This window comes from Electrona antarctica (assembly GCF_951216825.1).
Source record: "Electrona antarctica genome assembly, chromosome: 20".
Lineage (NCBI taxonomy): Eukaryota > Metazoa > Chordata > Actinopteri > Myctophiformes > Myctophidae > Electrona > Electrona antarctica.
The window spans coordinates 17,408,625-17,433,631 of NC_136801.1; the positions used below are offsets into that span (position 1 = coordinate 17,408,625).

A 25,007-nucleotide genomic window follows, 5' to 3' on the forward strand; every position below is an offset into this window, starting at 1 on the left:
CGAGAGATCGGAATGAATCATTAAAATAATTAAGTCAATCCCCATCTCAAAATTGGAACTGTAATCTTCAAAACAAACCCATTTGAGCATAACAGGCCAATGAATCGACTGAAATCCTGAAAGATTTTAAAACGATCAGTCAACCAAAGTCCACCTTACAAATTTAAATTCAAATGATAATGCCTGAAATAAGCCAGGGCAGGGGTGTGATTAAACGAATAACAAAAGACCTGTATCCCTTAAACAAAACAAGCTTGAATTTGCACAGAACAAAGGCTATGCAAATTTAAAGAATGCTCCAATTCTGTCCAAGGCACAGGCCGTAAATAGCAGAAACGTTTCACTTTATGTACCACAAAATCAATTATCCACAACCGAATTTGCCTGAAATGAGCGTGAAAGAGGGTTTACGTGAGTTACCACAACACCACGCTATATGTTTACAAACACAAGCAAACAACGCAAAATGTCCCCACAGCAGTGAGGCAATTAATGAGCTACCAGTATATGCGAACTTAATGAGTGTACTTTGACACGCAAAATAAGTCCCCACCAAGTGCAAAGATTAAGAGGTGTTAATCTTCGTCAAGCAGCAAAACACACGACCATGCATGTGCCCTTTTACAGCTCACATAGTGAAGCTAATGTTATGACACGTGTGACACCAGCGACGGCCACTAGATGGGGCGGCACGCCTTACTTGTATCACAACAACGTGTCAGTAGGCTGGACACCAAGTGTCACGGCCTGAGACCCCCACCTCTCAGGGCGGAGTTCATACGGGGGAAATCAAGATGGCGATTTTGCAATCTGGCTGGAAGCAGCGTCCCACAAGTACAGCGGAAACGCCCCACGTCACCAATTTCCAAAATGGCGACCTCGCAAAGTCGCAAAACACAATGGCCAGAGTCCCCCGAACATTAGATGGTTTCACACTGTCTTTTGACCAACGTCACACCAAGTATAACGCTGCTTGAACCGTATGGGCCCCGTAAAAGCAATCAAGCCAACGACCAGACAGTATAGATCTGTTTACTCTCCTGATTTAAAAACTCGATACCTCAAAAAGCGGCACACTAATGGAGACATTTAAGTCTAAATTCATACTAAACCAATGGTCTTTCTGTAATCCCGTGAGCCGTTTTATAGTAAAGAGAGAATTCTCAGGTTCCACTTGACAATAGCGCAAAATACACGCTATACGAATCTAATCGCTTAGTCAAGTGGCAAACATTTGTTGCTGAAATGACCCATGAATAGCTTACATTATGGGTACAGTGCAACTGGGCGTTAGGAAACAGAATCTCTTAACCCTTAGACAGATTACTACTGGAAAACACGTGGAGTTTTGCATTAGTCTTTTCTGCCCTGTACGTGATTTTCCGTAGTTCTCTTTTTTTATTAATACCAATATATTAATTCGGTCCGCACCTCTGTATATAGTATTGAGCATAAATATCAACTACATTTCCCAGAATTCCCGTGTCACGTGACACACGTGTATGCTTTCCTATTGGAAACTGACGCCCAGCCCCCAGTGAACAGGGGGGTTGGTTGACTCCTCCGAGGTGGGCACTGGAGGAAGAGTTTTTCAGCCAGGTTTGCAGTCGCCGCAAAAAAAACAATCTGAAAAATGATCCATCCGTGTCCAGTGGCATTCTCCAGTCCCAGACCGTTGGCCGGGCTGCAACATCCACCCTCGCGGATTACACGTGTGCAATGTTTTTTCTTCTCCCCACCGGAGTTACCACCAAGGCTGATGCCTTCGCTAAAAGGTAATTTTATTGTATTCGAAAATGCCCTAATATGACATGTCTAGTAAGACGATCCCTATATTTGGCCCGAGCCGACCTAGTGCTGATATCAGATAGATGTGGTAGAACCATATATGGATAGATCTAACTGGTTTAGTCATCGTGACATGCATAGTCGGAGAATATATAACAAGGGTCGGTACTATAGGTGATCGACGTAGCTAACAAAAACATCTGATCAAATGAATGTATTGTACTGTGTCTTTGTGGGCCGAATCGTGGCATACAAATAGATGTTTGTATAATTAGTATCACGATAAAATAATATGGCGACGTTAGAATGACACCACCAATGAGTGATCGCGTGTAATGTAGCTGCCCAGCGTATATCCAGCACCATCACGTCACCACATTCCACTGGCTGTTGGCTAGTAGTAGTTGCTAACAAACACTGCACAAATGGTACTGGCTATTGGCCGGGCCACAAGCCCGGGCAATAGCCAGTACCAATGTTGCTGGATGATTGCGACGCAATGGTGCTGGATATACCCTGGGCAGCTAGCTACATTACCACCGATCACTCATTGGTGTTTCATTCTAACGTTGCCATATTATTTTATCGTGATACTACTTATACAAGCATCTATTTGTATTTGTCATGCCACGACTCGGCCCACAAAGACACTGCACAATAAAATCATTGATCGCCAGCAGCCGGGTAAAACGCCATGTAATAGTAGCGTGCACTGACTACAGCTAAAATGTTTATTTCTTTTTATATATTTAGAACTGGCATCAGATGAGGAGGAGGAGGAGGAGGATGAAGAGTCAAGACTGCGATGGCGTTCTCCGACACTGAACCGGATTCATTCATTCATTCATTCATTTCAGGGGGGGCAGTTTTTGGGTGTTTTTTTTATTTAGCCTACTCACACATAACCTGACTCCGCCAGATGGGGCAGCAGAGAGTACACTGGGTTCCCCCCTCCTGCTCCCATCTGGGAACTCTCAGGCAGACTTGATGCCCGGCCACAAAACGGCCTGGCCAATCAGCAGCAGCTAGAAGCGAAGTTGCTCACAAAACGGCCTGGCCAATCAGCAGCAGCTAGTAGAAGCTAGAAGCTGCTGCTAGAAGTTGCTAGAAGCTGCTGCTGATTGGCCAGGCCGTTTTGTGGCCGGGCATCAAGTCTGCCTGAGAGTTCCCAGATGGGAGCAGGAGGGGGGAACACAGTGTACACTCTGCTGCCCCATATGGCGGAGTCAGGTTAACTCACACACACACACCGTCAAGGACTGGGTTTGGGGACATTTGGGAGGAGTAGCTCTGATCCATAGCTCTAAATGCGCATTTAGAGCTATGGATCAGAGCTAGGGGAGGAGTAACTGTTTTGTATGTAGGCCTATTTATTTTCTGTAATATTTATCATTTTATTATGTTAGTAGTCGTAAAAAATAAAAGACGCTTTTACAATGAGTTAGACCTGTCATGACTATTTTGTTCACTATTGTGAGGTTTATTGTATATGACTAAGCAAGTTTCAACTGTGATTTACTCTGTAACGGTAGATGGTAATAACTCAATTTCTTTTTTATAATACAGTATACATTCAAGTCTATATTTTGATACATATCATGGGCACCAAGTCATATCAAAACAATGTCCTTGGATGTGTTTTTTATCAAAACTGTGTTTCTTCATAACAGGTTTTTGAGATACATGCATGAATAGACAAGGTACTGGTAAGACTATGTAAACATGGTATATATCAAAATGTGCGTTAGAATGTCTAATTTTACCCCAAAAAAGAATTGAGTTTATATGATGTTCCAATTTCAGAGCTATGGGGACTTTTAGCTGGATAGGTCAGATTGATCATGACTGACCATGCTATTTATAGATGGCAAAATATCTACAGTGGTACATGTGAGAAACTTTTTATTTTATTTTAATTGAACTAGACAACTCACCCTTTAAAATGAGATATTGCATGGCTATGTATGCCCAGCAGAAAAAAAGTTATTTAGAAAATAAAACTTCAACCGGGCATAACTTTTTTTGGTTGTCCTAGAAACAGAAACAGTGTAAATGCAGGCTCTTTTAAATGGCTTCCAACACAAGAACTAAACATTTTATCAACTCAGTTCATTTTTTTCCTGGAAGCAGACAAGTCAAGCTTTCTCTGAAGGTCTTTCGTTGTCACACATTCACAACAGAGAATTTTCAATAAATCATTCAAAAACGCCATTCTGGCCATAGAGAAGTCTACCTACTATATAGAAATCCTTGAAACGCTCAAAGAGTTAAACGATAGCCCACTTTTTATTAATTACGCTCCAGTAAATAGTAATCCCGTTTCTGCAGAAACCTGGGACCTAAATGTCGGAGGATATTCAAACGTAATGTTCTAGGTTCCAGCCACGGTCACAGCGTGAGACGCGGATCAAACCATTTACTCTAAAAACAACTCTAAAAAAAACAACCTCGATTCCAATTACATGTACATTAATTTCTCTCACATCGAAGGGTCTTATATAACACAGTAAACCAGTTCCGTTAACGGGGCACCATTATGTAGGGATTATTAGGCAAGATTATGATGTCAATTAGCCAGAAATCAAATGCAACCCCGACTCGCCAGCGAATCGAATACACATTTAATTCCTATCTACTTGCATCTCATTAACGTCCAATTGAAGACGTGAGTCACTTAGCCTGTCAATATACACATAGTTTCCACTCGGAATGAAGCGATTTGAAACTATGTACATACTGTGTATCTTATCATAAAAACGTCTATCTGAAGACGTGAGTTACGAATACCTGGTATGAATAAATACTGTGTTACAGTTCCCCCAATATAAAACAAATCAAATACACACAGACGGAATCAAAGAATAGTCCGGAGATTTGTTTAGATTGTACCAGCAAAATGAGATATTTATTATATCGAAATACTGTTACAACATACTTGTCATATACTCAAATAAAAACATAGCAAGAACGGGCGCGTCAGGGTTAATCCAATTCGGGGCATGAGCCAGAAAGGTTTAACCATGCGCATTGAAAATATACTATTTGGTAGACTGTGGTATAGTTGCTTCTGACTAGTCTGCACATGAGTTGTGCAAAATAGCCAAGGGCAAACGTTATAAAGTCCAGTCTTACTCAAATAACAATTTCAACTATAGGTCCGTTCAGTTTACAAGCACAATGCAAAGATAGTTTTAGGAAGAAGAAAGAGGGAAGAGGCGCGAGGAGAGGCTCTGGTTGGCGTCACTTTCAGATCTAAATGACAAAACTAAGTCAAAAGGGTAGCTAACCCTATCATTAGTTATCATGTCGTTCTGGGAGCCTGAATGTTCTCAAATACATCCTTGACCAACCTTTCTGATGATGAGACCTCAGCGGCGCTCGGAAACTGGATACCAGGGTTAAGTTGACAAAATTAGTTTCCAGCGCGGCACGCGAGTGTAACTTTACTCGTCCTTGTTTAGTTAAAGTATAAAGTATAAAAAGTCGATCAAATCGTTTCATATGGAAAACCACAAGTTAGCAAACGGGACCGCTCTAAGTCCTGATGTAGTTTCGCGTGGCGGTGCAGTTCTAAGAGCCCACCGGCTGAGGCAGCCGGCGTCTCGGGGAGAAGAAGCACCAAACTGAGCAACGTGTCTTGGGTGACACACGTTATATTGAAAAGGGGTCTCAAACTAAATTAGGCGTTTTTCTTTGTCTAACTCCAAATCCAGTTTTAACCAGTTTTAGTTGGAGTCAACAGAATTGTTTATCCAGCGTTTACGGCACCTATCACTCTCTCCTTATCGCTGAGCCATCTCCTCTTTCAAGCGTTAGTACACAGATGTGTGCGCACACGCGCACACACACACACACACACACACACACACACACACACACACACACACTCTCCCTTCAGCCTCGCTCACTCATTTTACATGTTCCATAGTTTCCATATGTCAACAGGTAGAAAATGATTATATTGAGAACAAAAACAGGGAGCATGTATTGCTGATTGGAGTATCAGTGGTGCGTGCGTGTGTTGTAATGTAACGAGGTAGGACACCCCATCTTGTGAGAGTTCATCTCTCGGTCAGACCTGGGTCTGACCCTGGGTCGTGTCCTGATAGTCACCTCTCTCTTTCTCTTATTCGGTCTGTGGTCTCTCAAAAACCCCCCTTTGCTGTCAGGTTAATCCAGGGGTGGTTGATTGTTAATTCAGTTTGTAGACAAACGGGCGCATCTGGCACTTTTAGCAAGCCAGTGTAAGGGAGGAATGTTACTCCTTTTCACCTCACCATTGGGGCGTCTCTCTGATCTTACTTGCTCAGAGCGACACCGGTACTTGGGGGGAGGGAATCTGGTCCTCTTCCATTGTTCGGTTCAACTTGCATAATTGTCAATTACAAACCCTCCCAATGTCAGGCTACACACCCAAGTGTAAAAGCAGCCATCACGCCGCCACCAAGGCCCACCAAAATACATTTTAGTCGACTAAATCAACTGTAGAATTAGACAGTTGGCTCTCCGAAATTCCCAACGACTGGAGGGGAGCCTGTTGTCCCTACTGTCTGTCTGGGTTGCATTCCTACTGAAGCATCCATTATTAAACACAGTTATACAGCATGCACACACATGCAGTATCAATATACTGCAATGTAAATATACTGTACTCTGCTACAAGTAGAAGTCCCATATTCAAAATGTGCCTGAGTAACAGTACAAAAGTGTCGGCATCAAAATGTACTTAAAGTACCAAAACTAAAAGCACTCACTCATTGTGCAGAATGCCCCAATTCACAAGTTCAAAATGTATATAGATCTTGTAGATCGGCTATTTTCAAATGGCGCGAATAGGACTGAAGTGGTGTGCACTGGTTCTGCACACACACACACACACACACACACACACACACACACACACACACACACACACACACACACACACACACACACACACACACACACACAAGGTCCATCATAGGATGAATAATTCATTCAGCAGGTCTTGCTGCCACAGAGCGTAGAACAAAAAGTGAATCCACTCACGATTCGTTGTGATTGGGCAGGTCGTGGAGCCAGGGCGCCGGCGCGTGCTCTGCTCCTCCCACAAAGCCCATGTCGTCGTGGGAGCTGGTGGACGACGACTGGTCGGAGGAGAGGTGGGCGGGCAGCGCGGGTGGTCCGTCGTCCTCGATCATCACGATGTCGTCCTGAGGCATGTTCACCGTGGGAGACAGCTGGTAGTTACCTGAGGGAGAGGACGAGGAAAGAGCGCAAAAAACTATTTAACAATTCAAACAACAATGTTAAAGGCACGCTCCATATATGGCCAGTACATAATTCATTCCATATGTTGATCTGATCCCCCATGCCAAAGCGCCAGCACTCGCCCAGCAGTCTGCCGTCTGCCGTCACCCAGGCGGATGCGTGCACGCGACCTCGGTCGCTTCTCGCCCTCAGGGTGTCTTACTGGTAGTCAAACAGCAAGCTCTCTGCCACCCCTACTGTCTATCTTTCAAATCATTTCACATTGCTTTGTAACATACAGATGAGTGACATAAAGTGGCAACATGAAAGGGAAAATAACTGTCTGTAGGCATATGTCATTATTTATTGTACACCAACTGTTTCCATTTCTGTTTGTCACTGTACGAAGACCTTTAACGACGACAACTTTTCCACTTCAAGCGAACCATAAAACCTTCTTTCCAACGCTGAGTAGTTTTAATATTTTCATTGAACTTCCATAAAACCATGACAGATGATTTGGCTAACCACCGTTAACCCAGCACTTGATTACAACATAAACGATGCTATATGCCTCAACATGTTGAATTGGTCTACTGTTGGGGGTAGCATAGGGTTCATGGTCTTGTTTAAGCTACAGCACCGCAGATCTATCATCTACAAGCTCGGCTATTTTCGGGGAAAAGGTTTGGTTCAAAACAAGAGCAGACAGTGAAAGGTTAAGTTTACTAAGTATTGACAGTTTAGGTGATTAAATGTCTGAAAATACACAATAACATGAATCCAACATGAAAGTGCTGTCAAACAAGTCTATGAAGGTATCTATATGCAATCTCTGCAACACAATTGTATACAGATTTAGTGGAGGGGTGAGTCAATGAGGGAACACCAATGACATTGGAACGACTACACAAGATCTTGCACACTGATGCTACGGTATGGAGATGATTAAGGCGGAGAGGGTGTTCGCAAACAGGAACACTTTTTAGCGTGGACACGTCCTCCAGAACCAATATGTGCACACATATCAACACACAAATACACATGCAGAGACACGTGCACACGCAAAGGAGACCCATGATGTCTAAAGTCAGCCGAGTCAAACATACACACATGCTTACCATTAGATAAAGAAAAAATAAATCTCAGAAATCCTTCGACTTCTTTGCCGAGAGTACATTTGTTTCTATTATCACAGTCATTTCGCAAATTTAGCAGCTTAGGAGCAATTGTGCGTAATCACTTGCAGCAGACAACAATATTTACCCTGGCGAGCTTCCCAAGCCAAATCTGAGAAGCATTTCATTTCACAGAGGCCCGGTGATATACATGCATTCTGTGACGGAGAATAAGAACTCCAATCACCACGGTGATGACTTGTATTATCCGGGCTATTTGTCATAAGGCAGGGAGTCATTTGGGCTGGATGTACTTTGTTGCGGTGTCGCGCTAACAGTGCTTCATTTGTAAATGATTAGGTGCCGGAGCTCATGAACACGAATACAAGTAAGTACCTGTTACGTACAACATTATTGTTATTCATTTACTGACATACTTGTTCTCTTCTGACGAGAGAACATACGTTGACCTGATCACTCGTCAATTCACTCTTGTGGTGTTTTTCCCCCTCTCTCTCTCTCTCTCTCTCTCTGGTACAGTATGTACACAAGGTTAGACGTAAGGGGCAAGGTGGTAACCCTTCGGTAGGTCCACATAATCATGTACACGATATACAATATAATAAAAAATGTACAGATTGCATTCCTGTAAACAGCTGTGTTCTTTTAGAATGAGTGAAGACATGCAGGAAGTGACCTGTGAGACTGGAAACCTTTCGAGTGAGGAATCAGGTTTCGTATTTATCTGTTTTTTATACTCTGGGGGAGACAGTGGCCAGGTGTCTCCCCTTCCCCTGATTACCCTCAGCACCGCAACAGAGAGAGAGAGAGAGAGAGAGAGAGAGAGAGAGAGAGAGAGAGAGAGAGAGAGAGAGAGAGAGAGAGCCCTGGCAAAGGCCAGACATATGCAATAAAGTGAAATGTGAAATCAGAATAGGTATTTCTCCCTTTGTTGGCACATGCTTAGTCCTTACTCTTTCACAGTAATTAAGGTGGCTGTCATGTCCATACAGGACAAATGAGGGCCATTTCGTTCTCTGGGCATGAAGGTGGTTCGAATGCCTCACTTAATTGAACACGTCCAGTAATTTAGCAGGAGGCTGGAGAAGCAATGGTGTGTTCAGAGGAACTGCGGCACGTTAGTTAGGTGGAACAGGACACTTCACACTAATGTCATGCTTTTCACGGCTTTGTCGAGCGTCTTCTAACACGGACACAATTGGCCCGTGTTCGGGGGAGGGTGATAATTGTCACTGTACGTTAATCCTGGGGGCTGGGGGCGGCACCAATCAGCAGGGAGTGTTGGACAGGAGGAGTAGGACGAAGGTCCTCCCGGTGGGGGCTCCTCACTGGCAGGTGAGTCAGTAGGATACAACAGCAGTGACAACACAGACATGTGTGTGGGGAGGAATTGAAAAGGGGGGGGGGGGGGGGGGGGGAGTATAACTATAGAATTCATATTTGTGATAGTAGCTGTTTTCATACAGTATATTGAGATTTCTACATGCGATGTATAAAGTTTTAATTTTGAATCAAACTTATTCAACAAGAACTTGCAGTTGACCCAATTTCCTGCAGCATTCACTTATACCTGTCTCTCTGTCTTTGCTGTGGCTTTCATATTCTTATGCTTCATCTTCACGACACTCTCATCACTACTGTATATGATGTCTGCAACGGGATTGAGACCCATGAAAGAGAACTGACAACTTCCAAAGGTTCTTCACTCCTTCCACACGATTGCAGAGCATTGCGTCGTGTCAGTGTGTGAGAGGCCTGCTCGTGTATCTTTTATATTCTGTGTCCATGGGGGGCCCAGTGTTCCTCCAATACACACCGATCCTTCACTGCTCAGTCTACTTGTTAAGGTGGAGTTACCTCTCGGTTGCATCAGCGCTCACGGAGGGTTTCGTTATCGCCGGCTAGAGCAACACACACGGATTGGCACGCCTGGCACGGCAACGTGGCGTGTCCTTTGGGAAGAACCTGAACCCAGCGGTTCAGAACTATAACGCATGCCTGCTGCAGGCAGGTTTCGGCTATGCTTGGTGCGCCATGATTGTGACGCAGAAATATTTCATATATCGTCGCTGGAAACCTCATTTGTCCAAAACTGTTACTTTTCAGGAGTCAAATTCAAAAGTAGCAGATCGACGAGCTCAAAACGCGTCGCTTCGCGGCGTGGTTCAAGCTTCAAGCCTCGACAACAATGATATGCATACTTAAGGGCAGAGCACAATGCATCCCCCTCCTGTAATCAGCCTGCATACATTGGCTCATCTCCGCGGGGGGGGTGTGAGTGTCCCTCACAGAGAACATGGTTTTAATTAGGAACGCGGCATGGCGTCCTGCACCCCAGCCTCATGAAACATTTCCATCCAGCACCTCTTGACACCAGTGGCCGGCTCTCCGGATGAAGAGTCGTTAATGACGTTGTGTTTTCCCAACACTAAGTGGACACGCATGCACGCACGCACACACACACACACACACACACACACACACACACACACACACACACACACACACACACACACACACACACACACACACACACACACACACACACACACACACACACACACACACACACACACACACACACACACACACACACACACGCACACGCATACATACATTAAACGGCCAGTGGACAGGTAGAGCCATGGGCCACGTGGGTGCTTTGAAAGGTGGAAATAATTAGAGAAACTACAGCGGCAGCTTTTCTGTGACCGATGGCATAATTAGAGTGGAAAGGGAATCGCTGCCCTCCCCCACTAACCACCCCTCCCTCTCCACCTGTCGGAGCGCACGCCAAGACCACTCACATAATTACAGCTCATCTGCGACAATGATGAGGAGACAGAGCGAAAAGAGGGCCTGAGACAAAAGGAAATGGTTGGGTTGGAGCTGCTCTGTATGTGCTTGTACAAAATTGTCTTTTGATTCACTAAATTGGGGTGACAAAGAGACATGGCAACGGTTGGTGGTGGAAGAAAGGGGCTGGCGGTGGATAAGGGAGGGTTGATGGCAGCGGTGCGTGTTCTCGTAAAAAGCAGTACTAGGATAGAGAGAGAGAGAGAGAGAGAGAGAGAAAGAGAGAGAGAGAGAGAGAGAGAATCCAAAGAGAGCCATATCTTTGTGTGACAGGAACATTTTCTATTTTCAACATATTCAATTCATAGCAAAGATAGAAAAAAATATGAATTTAATCAACGCCGATGATAGTGCTGTCAAACAAGTCTATGAAGCTATCCTAAAATCTATGAGACAGACGTTTTACAATACAGAAATGGGCGTCTCTGCTTCAGAGCGCAGATGTTGGTCTGACATGCACCAGACCGACACATGCGTGGCTGGTTAAGACTCACCTGTGGCTCCTGACATGCGTTGCCGGTCAAAACTCACCTGTGGCTTCCCTGTGAGGTTAGGATTAGGGTGGGGTGTCTGGACTAATGCCTGTCGGACTCTTAGACCGTCGGAAACAAACACATGCACGCCCCTGCTTCATCTGTCTCTCAGCTAAGGGCCTTCGCCTGAAACATATTGAAGTCCCCCTGTTTTAAGGTGGTGCTTCTAGCCACTACAATGAGCATGAAGAACATGTGCTTTGAGCACATGTTACAACTGGGAGATGCCCAGGGCAACGCTGGCAACTGGACACTGGAGGAGATTTGTTTTAAATGCCAGGCTCAATGGCAAATATTGCGGGAGAGGGGAGAGCACTGGTCATTCACTTTGCATCTAATCCCAGGGATTTTCAAGTGGCAACCTTTCAGTCACTCTCGCCTTAAGCTACCCCACCGACCAGACCAATACATCAGCACCTGCGTGGCTGCAAGGAGTCCCGTGGTGCAACACAAAACAAATTGTGTGTAATAAGGCAAATTGCAAATATAAGTGGAAAATACTGCTCCAAGCATCCAACTTGTACGCTGTGAATGTAATTATTGTTCTAACCCACCGCCAGAACCGCTTATCTCGGCCAAAAATCGAAATTGCAGTTATTCAGACTGAGACCTCGGCCAGCCAACTTAACACAGGACGCATTCATTCACGCTCAACTCGGGGGAAAAAACAAGTCTCGAAAGAATATCACAATGCTGTCAGAGAGGAATCAGCAGTCATGCACGTAATCTCAGAGATACGTAATTGAGGTCACACGGGGATAATACCCCCTTTCATTTCATAATGCTTCACAGACGTTGCAGGTCTTACGGAATTGGGGGGCTATTTGTTATATTCGCGATAACTGTTGACTTTCTGTCCATGGTGAACTAATTCACCATGTTGTCGCTGTCGGACGGGAACCTCCTATCTCCATTTTCAAACTTTATTTTTGTTGAAAATTTAAATATCAAATCGGGAAAAATCGGTATCGGCGGATACTCAAAATCAAAATGATCGGAATCGGATCGGGACATCCTTAGTTTTGAGCTTGTAGATCTGCTACTTTTGCTATTTTTAAATTTGAATTGGGAATATGAAGTTTCCAACCAACAGAGAAGCTGATAATGTTCTGGCAACTGCAGTAGCACCATTAGATGATCCACTCAAGTAGTGCTGGAGTTTATGGCCCTCGATTTCAACCATCCATTTGATGTCACTTTAGGGCCCTAAAATGTGATGTAGCATTTAGGGTAGCTAATGGAGCATCAACTCGGGAGAAAAAAACTATAACAAATATATAACTGCTGCATATCGTCCTGTTTGGATTTGTAGTACAGAAAACAGTATTTAAAGTAGAGTAGCGCTTGTCTGTCTCTGTCTACACGGCAAAGTTCAAGCTCTCTGCAGAATCTTTAACCACATTGTTTGACCCTGTAGCATCCATATTCATAAAAAGTCCATAGAGTTTGCTGCCACATGATGTCATGTCTGAAAGCCCTACATTGGAGAGCTGTAGGTGCAAGATAGGGCCCCTCGGTGTACAGGGAAAAAGGAGGAGGCCAAGTGCAGACCCCTGGGAGACCCCGGGGATTAACGAAGTATATAAGAGTTTAAGTTTAAGTTAAGTTTAAGCACACACTGACAAAGGGGGGTTAGTCACGTGTGAGAGTCTTTAGCCCATTAAAACTGGGGCAGCATCTGGTGTCATTTTTAGATCTTTGCGTTGGCTATTCAATAAACAGACGTATACAAGCTTGCAGCTTTGTGAGCTTGAACATCTGCTATTTATTTTTTCTTAACTCTTGAATTGCGAAAAAGCAGAATGGAACCACAGGTCCTGACGAGTTAGTGCAGAGATGGAGGCCCCGCTGTGGCCGGCCTCTAACAGTACAGGGCCCTCTGGGCAGACAGAGATGGAGGCCCCGCTGTGGCCGGCCTCTAACAGTACAGGGCCCTCTGGGCAGACAGAGATGGAGGCCCCGCTGTGGCCGGCCTCTAACAGTACAGGGCCCTCTGGGCAGACAGAGATGGAGGCCCCGCTGTGGCCGGCCTCTAACAGTACAGGGCCCTCTGGGCAGACAGAGATGGAGGCCCCGCTGTGGCCGGCCTCTAACAGTACAGGGCCCTCTGGGCAGACAGAGATGGAGGCCCCGCTGTGGCCGGCCTCTAACAGTACAGGGCCCTCTGGGCAGACAGAGATGGATGAGCTCTCTGGCTCTGGAGGCCACCTGGCTGCATCCGTCTCGTCTGAGCAGAGTGTGATGTGTGGAGCTTCACTCTGCTCATGTCTCTCCTCCTCCGTCTCTCCCTGCCGGGGCCTGAGCTGAGCACGATGAGCCGGGAGGTGAGGGGTCACACTAATAGCTCCACTCCATCTTCTACCCTCCTTAGTACTTTGATTCGTCTTTGTCCATCACACAACCTCTCTCTCTCTCTTTCCCTCCATCTCTCTCCCCATCTCTCTCTCTCTCTCCTCCTCATTCACTTTCCTTGTGCCTCTCGCCCCTCTCTCTCTCCCGCCTCTCTCTCTCTCCCTCCCCGGATCCCTCCCTCTATGACACTTTGGCCTATTGATGTGACTGGAGCTAGGGATCGTTAGTTGATCCATACTGCCAGGGCTATCAGAGCCATACATGGATTAGAGCAGGTAATCACTCTAAGTATGTACACATGTGGGGTTCCGGAGCACCTTCTGTTCACCAGGGGACACTGCTCTGCCACTGCCATTCACTCTCTCTTAGCGACATTCTGCCGCTGTCACGCCACGCGGGGGGGACACCCTCGTCAATGGAATTGATCACAGCATTTGCTTGATTAGCTCGACGACAAGTGTCTCATTTCCTGTTTGCCCTTAGGGTTTTTTGAAAGGGAATATGGCCTGCTGGGCTACAGTCTCGGATGCCTGGGATATTGGTTATAGGGACGCTAAACGCTAGGAATCATAAGAGCCGTTATTCATTGGCTCACATTCATCCAGTGTTGCCATGTCTGCTTATTATAAGCGAGTTGTTTAAACATGTGGTTCTCAAACATTGTCATGTCCAAGGACTCCCAAATTAATCTGAATTTGTTCACGAACAAACCCCATCAAAAAATATTTTGTGCCAGGGACCCCCGTACCAGATTTGTGTGATGTTTCGAAAATATTCCCAAAAAATCCTCCTATTTTTCACTCACAATAATGTCACGTTGTTTGCTTATAGAGCGGCTATTTTCAAATAGCAACACTGGCGCCAGGCCCTGAGGATGTTGCCACTTGCAACACAGGGAAAAAAACGCAAAAGACAGTTGAAGCATAACCTTTAGCGTAGCTCGGAAAACCTATTTGGCCGGCAGCTTAAATGAAACACATGCTTGCAAAAAAAAAGAGAAAGTCTTGCTTTTCAAGTCTAGGAAAACACAGAGGGTAGTAATAATACATGGCTCATAGAACTCCTTCATGTGGTCAAGATGGGATATACATCGCCGCCGGGCTAATTTGACACTCAGCAGATCTTAGGCACATCTTCAAAGAGAATCCACAAAGTCTCTGGGATACATTAGCTAAAAGCTTTTTTATATAAGGTCACCTCATTAACAGAGCTGTAGGAAGAGCCTCGTTTAGCATTGCCATGCCTTTCGCAGCGAGTGTCGACTCAACCTTTTCACGGGGAAAGAATTGTACAGCCGACGCCATTGACGAGTGCTAGGTCACTGATTCCCAAACAGCGGGTCGGGACCCATGTTTGTGCCGTGGACCAATTGTTTTGCCAACGGCTCCATAAGCATCAATGGTCAGGGGTGTGATCGTATAGCGGAGAAAAATATTCTGTGACTACTTAACACAATATAATGCCAGGTTCGACATTTCTCGTATAGAGCTTAAACCCGCCTGTGCCAATACGAGAAATCTTGTCTTTTGTTGATTTCTATTAATCCAGAATTAATACTATTATATCTACCATGTTAGCTTCTTTTAGCTTCCCGTCGCTAGGCAATGCCTATATGGCTTCCATGGTGTGACGTCATCGAAATCCCCAAACTCTGTGCGCACACGCGATCCTTAGCGGCTTTAGAGGCTCAGATTGAGGTGAGGGATGATGTTATGAGCTCAATTTTTTTGTTAGCATATTAGCGTTTCTAACACTAGAGAAGGTGACCAACTGCAGCACAAAAATGGCCGATTGGAGTCAATGGTGGTTAAAAGGTAAGGAAATGTGGAAAAAAGCTGGCAGCGGGCGGTAATTTATGATTTATGAGCTGGCAGTGAATCAGTCATCAGGAAATGTTTTTTAAACCCCTACTTTTCAAAAGTAATAAGGCTGGTGAAATGACGGTATCACACAGGGTAGAAAGAAACGTTGTGCTAGTGAAAGCACACCGTGCCATTTGCTCTCTCTCTCTCTCTCTCTCTCTGCCATATTAACCCATTTTGGTTTGAGGTCGATTAAAAAAAAAGGCTTCTAAATCCTAAAATTTTTCTGAAAAACCCATGTTTCTATGTCAGCGGTGCTCAACCTTTTTCATGTCAAAGACCCCCAGATTTCTCTCTATTGGGCCACGGACCCCCATCTCAAAATATGTAGTTCCAGGGACCCCCCAGAAGCCAATATTTTAGTTAAAAATGTTCGCTCTGAAATATATATTCAAAGATGTACGCCACATTTTCACGACTTTTCAAAAATAGCAGACCTACAAGCTCGTAAGCGCGCCACTCGGTGGCGCGCTATGAGCTTGTAGATCTGCTATTTTTCAATAGCTAAAGTATAACATAATGCTTGAAACACCAAGAGGGGTTCCCGCCCAGAATGGGTTAATAGCACTCTCAGGAAGCCTCCGCAGCGCGTTAAGGGAGGTCACTCCGGCTCATTTCCTGCGTTGATGACAGTGCATAATGAGAGGATGAGTCTGCAGCCTGTGAGAGCACTGTAATAGGTGTGGGGAAAACGGGGTCAAGTCCTGGGATAGACGCACCCTCTAAAGAGACCATTAGGCAACAATGCCCTGTCTATGGATATGGATGTGTTTTGGGTTTTTTTTGCACGCACGCACGCACGTGTGCATGTGAATTAGAATCTTGAGAAGCAACAGTTATGGAAATAAAAAGAGGTCCAAGGCGCAGAGGTTCCAGTCAAGTGAAAAAAGCCTTTATTGTAACGGCCTGGCAAAGATCATTAAAATAGACCAAGGCATTTGGGCTATACAAGCCTTCGTCAGGGTCCCATGATTAGTTATGGATGAGGTTTCCACCCAGCAGAGACGATATGTATATATATATATATCTCTGGGACATTCTCGTATAAATACCGGCAAAGAACTGGGCACATTCACGAGGGTTTTCTAAAGCACCGGCCATGTGTCTCCCTTAGCAACAACGTACGTGGCTGAAGCCCACAAAATTAGCCTGACGAGAGGGTGTAATAGTCAATTTAACCTGGGCATCACAGCTGCCACAGTACAGTGATTGGCGATACAGTCAATGTCATCGGCTGTGTGTGTGTGTGTGTGTGTGCGCACACGTGTGAGCATGTGTGTGCAAACTTGCTATTACCTGTATACTGTATGTGCACTGTGCATGTATACTCTTCCCTGGGGACGAACATCAGTTTGGTTTACACGTTGCTATAACGAACAAGGGAGCTACTCACAATATATCCGCACTCACAATATATACCCCATTGACCCAAAAGACTTCACTGAGTGCTATGGAGCAGTGCGACGCGGCCTGTTTGCCTCCCTCCACCTCCACCTTCCTTGCTCGCTCGGGTGTCCCAGTTCTTGGCACATGCGGGCACTCTGCCAAAGTGTCTGCGACGGCCACAGCGGAAAGGTCTTACGGGCTCCAATTTTCGCCCCAGCGTGAGGACCTCGCTGCCGGCTGCACTTTTCAATTAGAGGGGAAGCGGAACGCGCAGCCGGAGGCTGCAGCGCTATGCTAACAACATCTGCGCCACGAACCCACCTGGACCATCCTCACCGGGACGGGACGGAGGCCTGCCAACTCCCATGTGTTTCTCCACTTCCTTCTATCTCAGGTGGAGAGGGAGGGGTATAGCGTATAAGGGTGGGCGACAGAGAGAGAGAGAGAGAGAGAGAGAGAGAGAGAGAGAGAGAGAGAGATTGTCCAACTTTCACCCTCAAGGGCAAAAGGATGATGAGTGTAAGTGGGAGTGAACTCGGGGGGTCGCCTCATTTTTATTATTCGCGGCGATTCTTTTCTTTTTGCAAAATAATATTAACCTACAGCGAAATAATGTAAGTGTGAGCAAAATGCGAATCAATTTGGGCCAGCAAAGTCGTAACAGCTGCCGGGTGGAAAGTGGAAACTAACTGGCTAATCATTAGTTAAAAAAAAAAAAAAAATGACGGGAGTGACAAATCATTAGCAACAAGTTAAGCTAAGCTGGTGTTAGCTTGTTGCTGCTGATTCAACGCACTGATTGAACTTCACTTCATCTCTGCCTGTATTGTGTTATTGACAACGTGAACGAACACCAGCGCTGCAAAAACAGACAGATCTACAAGCTCTCAACGTGTTCCAAACGGGGCTGCAGAGACGGTCACGTCAGGGTTAGTGGTAGTGTCGGTGACGTATCGTGGCCGCAGAGCACGGCGTATAGGCGGCGCTTCTGCATGCTCAACATGCGTCACGGTCTTTGACTTGCCAAACTGAACTACGGCCATTGTGTGCGCACATAACTTGTTACCGGCTCAAATGTACATATTTACTAGGGGTGTGCTGAAATATCGATATTGCGATATATATCGATACGTCCTCCCACGATAAATAATCGATATCGATTATTATTATTATTATTTTTAAATGTTGTTCATAATGAAGTGATGAACAACATGTTTAGAAAAGGCAGCTAAAATGACAGCTAAAATAAAGCAAATCCCACTCTCAGATTCCACAGCAACCAGAAGTACTGAATTACTGGATGGTGATTTGTCCAAACAGCTTTGTGGGAATACAAAATGCAGAATGCATTTCCCCAGCAGTGGACAAGTCCACTGACACCAGTGATAATGGTCAGTTGGTGGTGTTTGTGAGGTATTATGATGATACCAGTGATAATGGTCAGTTGGTGGTGTTTGTGAGGCATTATGATGATACCAGTGATAATGGTCAGTTGGTGGTGTTTGTGAGGTATTATGATGATACCAGTGATAATGGTCAGTTGGTGGTGTTTGTGAGGCATTATGATGAGGGTATGAGGCAAAGGGGGAGTTTATTGAGTATTAATTTAGTGTTTGAGTGGTGCAACCACTATAGACAGAGTGTCCCTTTTTGTGTCCGAGCACGAAAATAGCATTTTTTCAGTTCCAAGTATTTTGTAGTGGCAGATATCGTGATATATCGTTGATGAAATGTCATACAATATATCGATATATCGCAAATATCGCAATATTTACATAAGCTATTTTGAAAATAGCCAAACTACAAGCTGAAGAAGAGGGCCCCAGCTCTGTGTGTTCTCCGAAAATTAAATAAAGGTTGAAATGAGATGAAAAATGAAACAAGCTCACAACACGTTGTCGTGATGCAAGTCCCTGGCACGAAATATATATATATACTGTATATATATATAAAAAAATGCAACCCGCAATTACCAATATTTACAAGTTGTCTTACAGAGAAACAAGCCCAAAGTCACTTATAATAAGCAGCAACACTGGCAACACCGGCACATGGTGACACTGACAGGCAGGCAGGCCTATTACACCTGATAGCGGTGGACTGGCGCCCCTCGACCAACGCCGCACTAAGTGGGACACTGACCGATGTGTGACGGAGCTGACAGACAATATCCTACAACGTCAGACAGTTGTTGTGGTCAGTCGATTCCCACAATAGGCCGAACAGGTGGATGCACAAATCCCACACACACATTTTGAATCCTGAAAAAGTAAAAATGTTATGTATAAATGCGGTTTCCACCCGATAGGGACAACATACTGTCTAGTCTGTCTAGTATAGTCTAGCCAACATAAAAGACAGAGGCATAGTTTGATAAAACAAACTCTGCTCAAAGCATAGACAAGTAGAAAGAGTTCTCATATTCTTTACTTAGTAAAGAATAAAAAGTAGGTATCAATACTGCAATTTAGAAATACTAGTAAAAGTCAGGAATTCAAATAGTATGCTTGAGTAAAAATACAAAAGTATTGTACTTGAAGTACAGTACTTAAAGGACCACAATCTTCATATAATAGGTCCTCACTAATAATCATGATAAAATGGCACAATGTTTTTCTACTCAGTCTGTGTCTCATAGGAGGGCTGTGAGCAGTTTAGAAACCGTCTTCCAGTGACATCATCATTAAAGATTTTTTTTACAAAAATGTTTAGATTTTCATTATCGTGAGAACGATGGCTTCCATTTTCGCATTGCAACTTTTCAGGACTAGAAAGCCTGCAGTTTTTATTAGCTTGTATTCCCCATCGATGATGTCACTGGAAGACGGTTTCTGAACTGCCCACAGCCCTCCTATGAGACACAGAGCGAGTAGAAAAAAATTGCGCCATTTTTTCACGATTATTAGTGAGGACCTATTATATGAAGATAGGTTGAAAAGTGGTGAAGTGGTCCTTTAAACAAATCAATGTAGTTACTTTCCACCACTGGCCTCACCCACCCAACCCGACCCCACCCCTATAACCCCACCAACCTTAACGCAGTGCAACATGATGCAGTCGAGCACCTTTGCATCCTATATAGATGCTGCCATCACCTTCACTCAGCACCCCTCTTGACTGTAGAGAGCAGCTTGTGTCACTCCCAATCGCCTCAGCCTTCAGTCTTCACACGGGTCAATGTCTAATTCCACCTCCTAGATCTGCTCTCTGAGACTAGATTGGAATTGGCAATTCAATCCACTAAGCAGCCGCCACTGTCATCTCCACATCGACCGTTCACTTTTGACACAGACGCGTGCGCGAGCGGGCGTGTGTGTGTGTGTGTGTGGCATATCTATAGGCCTAATCTTGTTTTATTCCCACGTTAAAGGTGCCATATAAATAATAGTTTATCATTATTATAGGGGCGGCATTGGCTCAGGGGTAGAGTGTCCGGTAGAGTGGCCGGATGGGAACCGAATCCCAGTTCGATCCCGGGCCCCCCCAGAGTTAGTGTTGAAGTGTCCTTGAGCGAGACCCCTAATTGCTCCTGATGTGGAGGTTGGTTCCTTAGATGCAAAGATAACCGATCTCACAACTCTCCTTGTGAACTTTTGATTGATTGGCTATATTTTCGGCAAAGAGGATTGGTGTAGAGGGAAAAAAAGACCAGAACAAGTACAGAGTGAAAGGTCAAGTTTACAAATTATTGACGGTTCAAGTGGTTAAATGAATATACACATGAATCCAACAACACTGATAGTGCCGTCAAGCAAGTCTATGAAAATGTTGAATCTACAACACAACACGATGTACATAATAATATGCAGGGGGGGGGGGGGTCCCTGCTTCGTCTCTGTACAATTACAATGTAGGCATTTAGAAGACGCTCTAATCCTCTAAGTGATTTACAAGCAACAACAACATGGTAATACATCAAATACATATATCTGTACAAAAAACACTAGGGCTGTTAATCTTTGGGTGTCCCACGATTCGATTCGATTCCGATTCTTGGGGTCACGATTCGATTCAACTCGATTCTCAATCCAAAAACGATTTTTTTAAAATTCAAAAGCATTTTTTTTTCCAGATTCAAAACGATTCTCTATTCAAAATGATTATCGATTCAATACATAGGATTTCATCACAATCTACTCCAGCCAACTGAAGTGACTATACTCAATACTACAGTAACTTGAAAATGACTGAAGACATGTTTACTGTGATTAGGGGGAGCTTACATTTCATATCACAAACACCATGTAGTGAAAACTCCTGTAATTGTAACCAGAAAAAAATAAAAAAAATAAAAACAAAAAATAAAATCGATTTTTGGAAATTATGAATCGATTTTGAATCGTTCATAACGGGAATCGCGATTCTAATTCGAATTGATTTTTGTTGACACCTCTAGTATACACGTCTCTCTCGGCTAGGGGTCTTGTAGATGGTCTATTTGTCCCATGCCCTTTAGGATTGGTCCTATAGGAGGGTCAGATGTTCGTACACGGCGCTCAGAGGGGAGCGATCGGTGGGTGGTGAGATAGGCATCTTGCAGAGCGGGGCATGGGGACATCCATTTGCTTGTTCAGAAAAAATCGAGCAGCGACCGAGCAATAACAATCAGGGGCCCTGGCAGAAATATGGAGTTTACGATTTCACTCTATTGACTTGCTGCCATCCGCAATAAGTCACAATCAAAGTCGCGGGTCTTAATTCTCCTGCAGCAAAGCCCATTCTCTGCCATTTACCTCTGAGTCGGCGGGGCCTATTTATAGCAGCTCAGGACCATACATAACAGGCACGACAGAACATGAGAGGAGCTTTGATTCATTTGTTTTTCCTTTTTCTCAGCTTGTGTTTTTTAGGGGTACTACAATCAATGACCCCAAAGCTTTTGTCAGTAATCGCTGTTTCCTCTTAGTAGAGGGAAAATGTACGTAATGCTCTCATGAGGTTTTGGGTACAACTTGATTTAGAGTGTGTACATGGTGGTTTTGTGTTGCTATAGTGCACATTGTGTGTGTGTGTGTGTGTGTGTGTGTGTGTGTGTGTGTGTGTGTGTGTGTGTGTGTGTGTGTGTGTATGTGTGTGTGTGTGTGTGTGTGTGTGTGTGTGCTGTGCTGTGCACATGTGAGTGTCTATTATGTCTTGCTTCACACACCCGACACACATGCACGCCCCCCCCATATATCTGGCCTTCATGTTCCAGTAATTGACTGGCTCTCTCTCTAAGATAGACTTTCCACAGCAAAAAAGCTGTCAGTCAAAGGGCCTGCAGCCGGGCCTCTGCGTTTCCCTGACCTTGCTCGAGCAGATCAGAGCATCTGTCCTCTATAACCACAACTGTCACATCCCCACAGGCCAGGCAATAAGTCTGAGCTCCACTGTGTAAAATAACACATAGCGGGGAAGATAGACAGGGAGAGAGAGGCCCTGCCCGTCCATCTAAACCCAGGCAGAAGGAGCTGTCCGTAACTGTCACAAATATGATATAGCGTACAGCGGGGCCGCCTGGCCCCCGGCCTTAAAGTGAGGCAACGCTGCCAAACCATACTGTTGCTGTCGGGGCAGAAACTCTCTTATCTCCAATATTCCAACCTTTTGTTTTCCTTTCTTTTTCGTAAATCAACTTGATCACTTGATCACAGCGTCACACAACAAACATCAAAAGGAGAAGATCCGGAAGCTCGAAACGTGGTGCCAAGCAACGTGTTTGGCGCTTGCGGCTCTGCTACTGCTGATTACTACTAGTAGTAACATTAGTAACAGCTTTTGGACATAATGAGGTTTCCACCAGACAGAGACTCGACGACATATGAAATAGAAAAAAACAAAAACAAAAAAATCAAAATGTCGAAATGTCACTGACAGGTGGAAACACAGGAGCTGTGACACAAGTTCATGTTGTAGAGAGGGTCTGAACAATAATGTGCTTTCAGAGCACCTGTACTGTATACAGTATGTGTGCAGACGGGGTGGGATGCAAAGTTAATGAGCATCAGTCAAACCTGACACCAAATGAAAGGAATACGGTCCACATATTTTCTCCACCGGCGCAGACGAGGCGAGTCAGGGAAAGACGACTCGACATTGCCTGACTTACATACCCTGGTTTTAGCGCGCCGGGTCTCACGCTATACCGGAAATATAGCTCGACATACAAGCTCACACAATGCCATGCTGCAAGGTGTCGTGAGCTTGTAGATCAGTTACTTTTGGTGCGCAAGTATGTATTTCAGTCCGGACAACACTCATGGATGGATGAAATATGTTTCATTGAATAGGAAAATATATAAAATGAGCAATACTGTATATTTTGGTTTCGCGATGAATCGGATCTGCTTTTAGGTACTCAAGGAATTCGTTTCGTCAGTGCTGCTCGGGTCTCCCCGGGGGAGAGAAGGCATCCGCCGGCAAATATCGTTGTTGTCGTCGGTCTAGAAACCTTGTATCTCCATATTGTTAATGTTTTATAATTTTTTTTGGATCATAAATCAATGACCTACTTTGTGAGTGTTGCACGAAAGTCATGAAAAAAGCCGATCTTCAAGCTCATAACGCACCACACTGAGGCACTGTGAACTTGTAGATTGGCTATTTTCAGCAAAGAGGTTTGGTGTAGAGGGGAGGGGAAAAAATGGCAGATCAAATACAAGTTTTCTATAAGGGGGCTTATAAGTGGTTGACTGTCTGAAAAGACACATGAACATGAAACCAGCACGACGCTACACAAGTACACAAGCAATCTACGAAATCTGTGAAAAGTTCAATCTGCAGCAGGATTTTATACTGTGTTGAGTGTGTATGTGTATGTGTATGTGTATGTGTATGTGTGTGTGTGCGTGCGTGCGTGCGTGCGTGCGTGCGTGCGTGCGTGCGTACGTGCGTGCGTGTGTGCGTGCGTGCGAGACAGACACCTCTCTCTCAGCTAAAGGGTATACTTGGCCTGAAAAAAGACTCCTTGTGTTAGAGACTGGAGATATTACAGAATGGAATGGTGATGATGCTGAGGACGGAGGCACTGGGAGTGATGGAGTCTCAACACTTTACGGAGACATAGTCAAAGAAGTCAGGGTTGACATGGTAAACTCAACTCACCCATGCGTCCGATCACGTTAGTAGCCCGTGGCGTTGGGATGTCGTCCAGGCCCTCGATGTCCCCGTACAGGGAGTGGGAGATCCGGCGCTCGTGTTCGTCAGACGAGGACAGGGACGTCATCGACTGCTCGAACACGGGCGGGCTGCCAGGGGCCTCCTGGAGAGCCAGGGGAGGGAGGGAGGAGGAGGAGGAAGAGGGAGAGTCAGTATGGTGGTCAATAAACTATAATACACATCGGGCAGAAACATCTTATCTCCGTATTTTAACTTTGTGTTTTTTTAACGCCCTACTTGATCATATTACAGCGTCACACAACAGCATCTGCAAACTTGTCGATCTGATACTTGTGGTATATGAGATTTCCACCCGACAGAGACAATATGCACATGTGTGCACTTGTACTGTACTGTACACCCTGTACATAAAATGCAGAAGTGCAAAAAAAATGAGTCTACGTAGCTCTTAACCCTTGAACTACTGTTGACGGATTTGACGGATTTAATTGATAAATCCAAACCTTCCGTTGACTGAATTGACGGGCTGGTTTAATTCCCTATAATCGGGAGCTTAATATAACAAAATGTAGCATCTTTTGGCTAATTTGGCTAACGGCCGATGTAATCTTCCTAAAACCGGCCGAAATCCGCGCGTGCACGGTCGATCACGCACGCGCGTGATCGCGCATGCATCGCTGCGTAAAATGCGATATTTTGGGCTTGATTAGAGCTTAATTTGACTTAGTTATGAAAAATACGATGATAGCTTAGCATTCCGGACA

The 25,007-nt window shown here is 44.8% G+C and overlaps 1 protein-coding gene across 2 annotated transcripts in view; it reads right to left on the reverse strand.

Annotated features, from left to right (window-relative positions):
* The window catches only part of LOC306913465 (partitioning defective 3 homolog), a gene marked incomplete at its 3' end in the record, with an annotated part of 531,789 nt that overhangs the window by 167,254 nt on the left and 339,528 nt on the right, over positions 1-25,007 (reverse strand). For both annotated transcript variants that reach the window (XM_079490132.1, XM_079490131.1), the window contains exons 15-16: positions 24,229-24,385; positions 6,817-7,018 (exon numbers count right to left, since the gene is read on the reverse strand). In XM_079490132.1, coding sequence (XP_079346258.1) covers positions 6,817-7,018; positions 24,229-24,385 — 359 coding nt within the window. The remainder of the gene's footprint in view (positions 1-6,816; positions 7,019-24,228; positions 24,386-25,007) is intronic.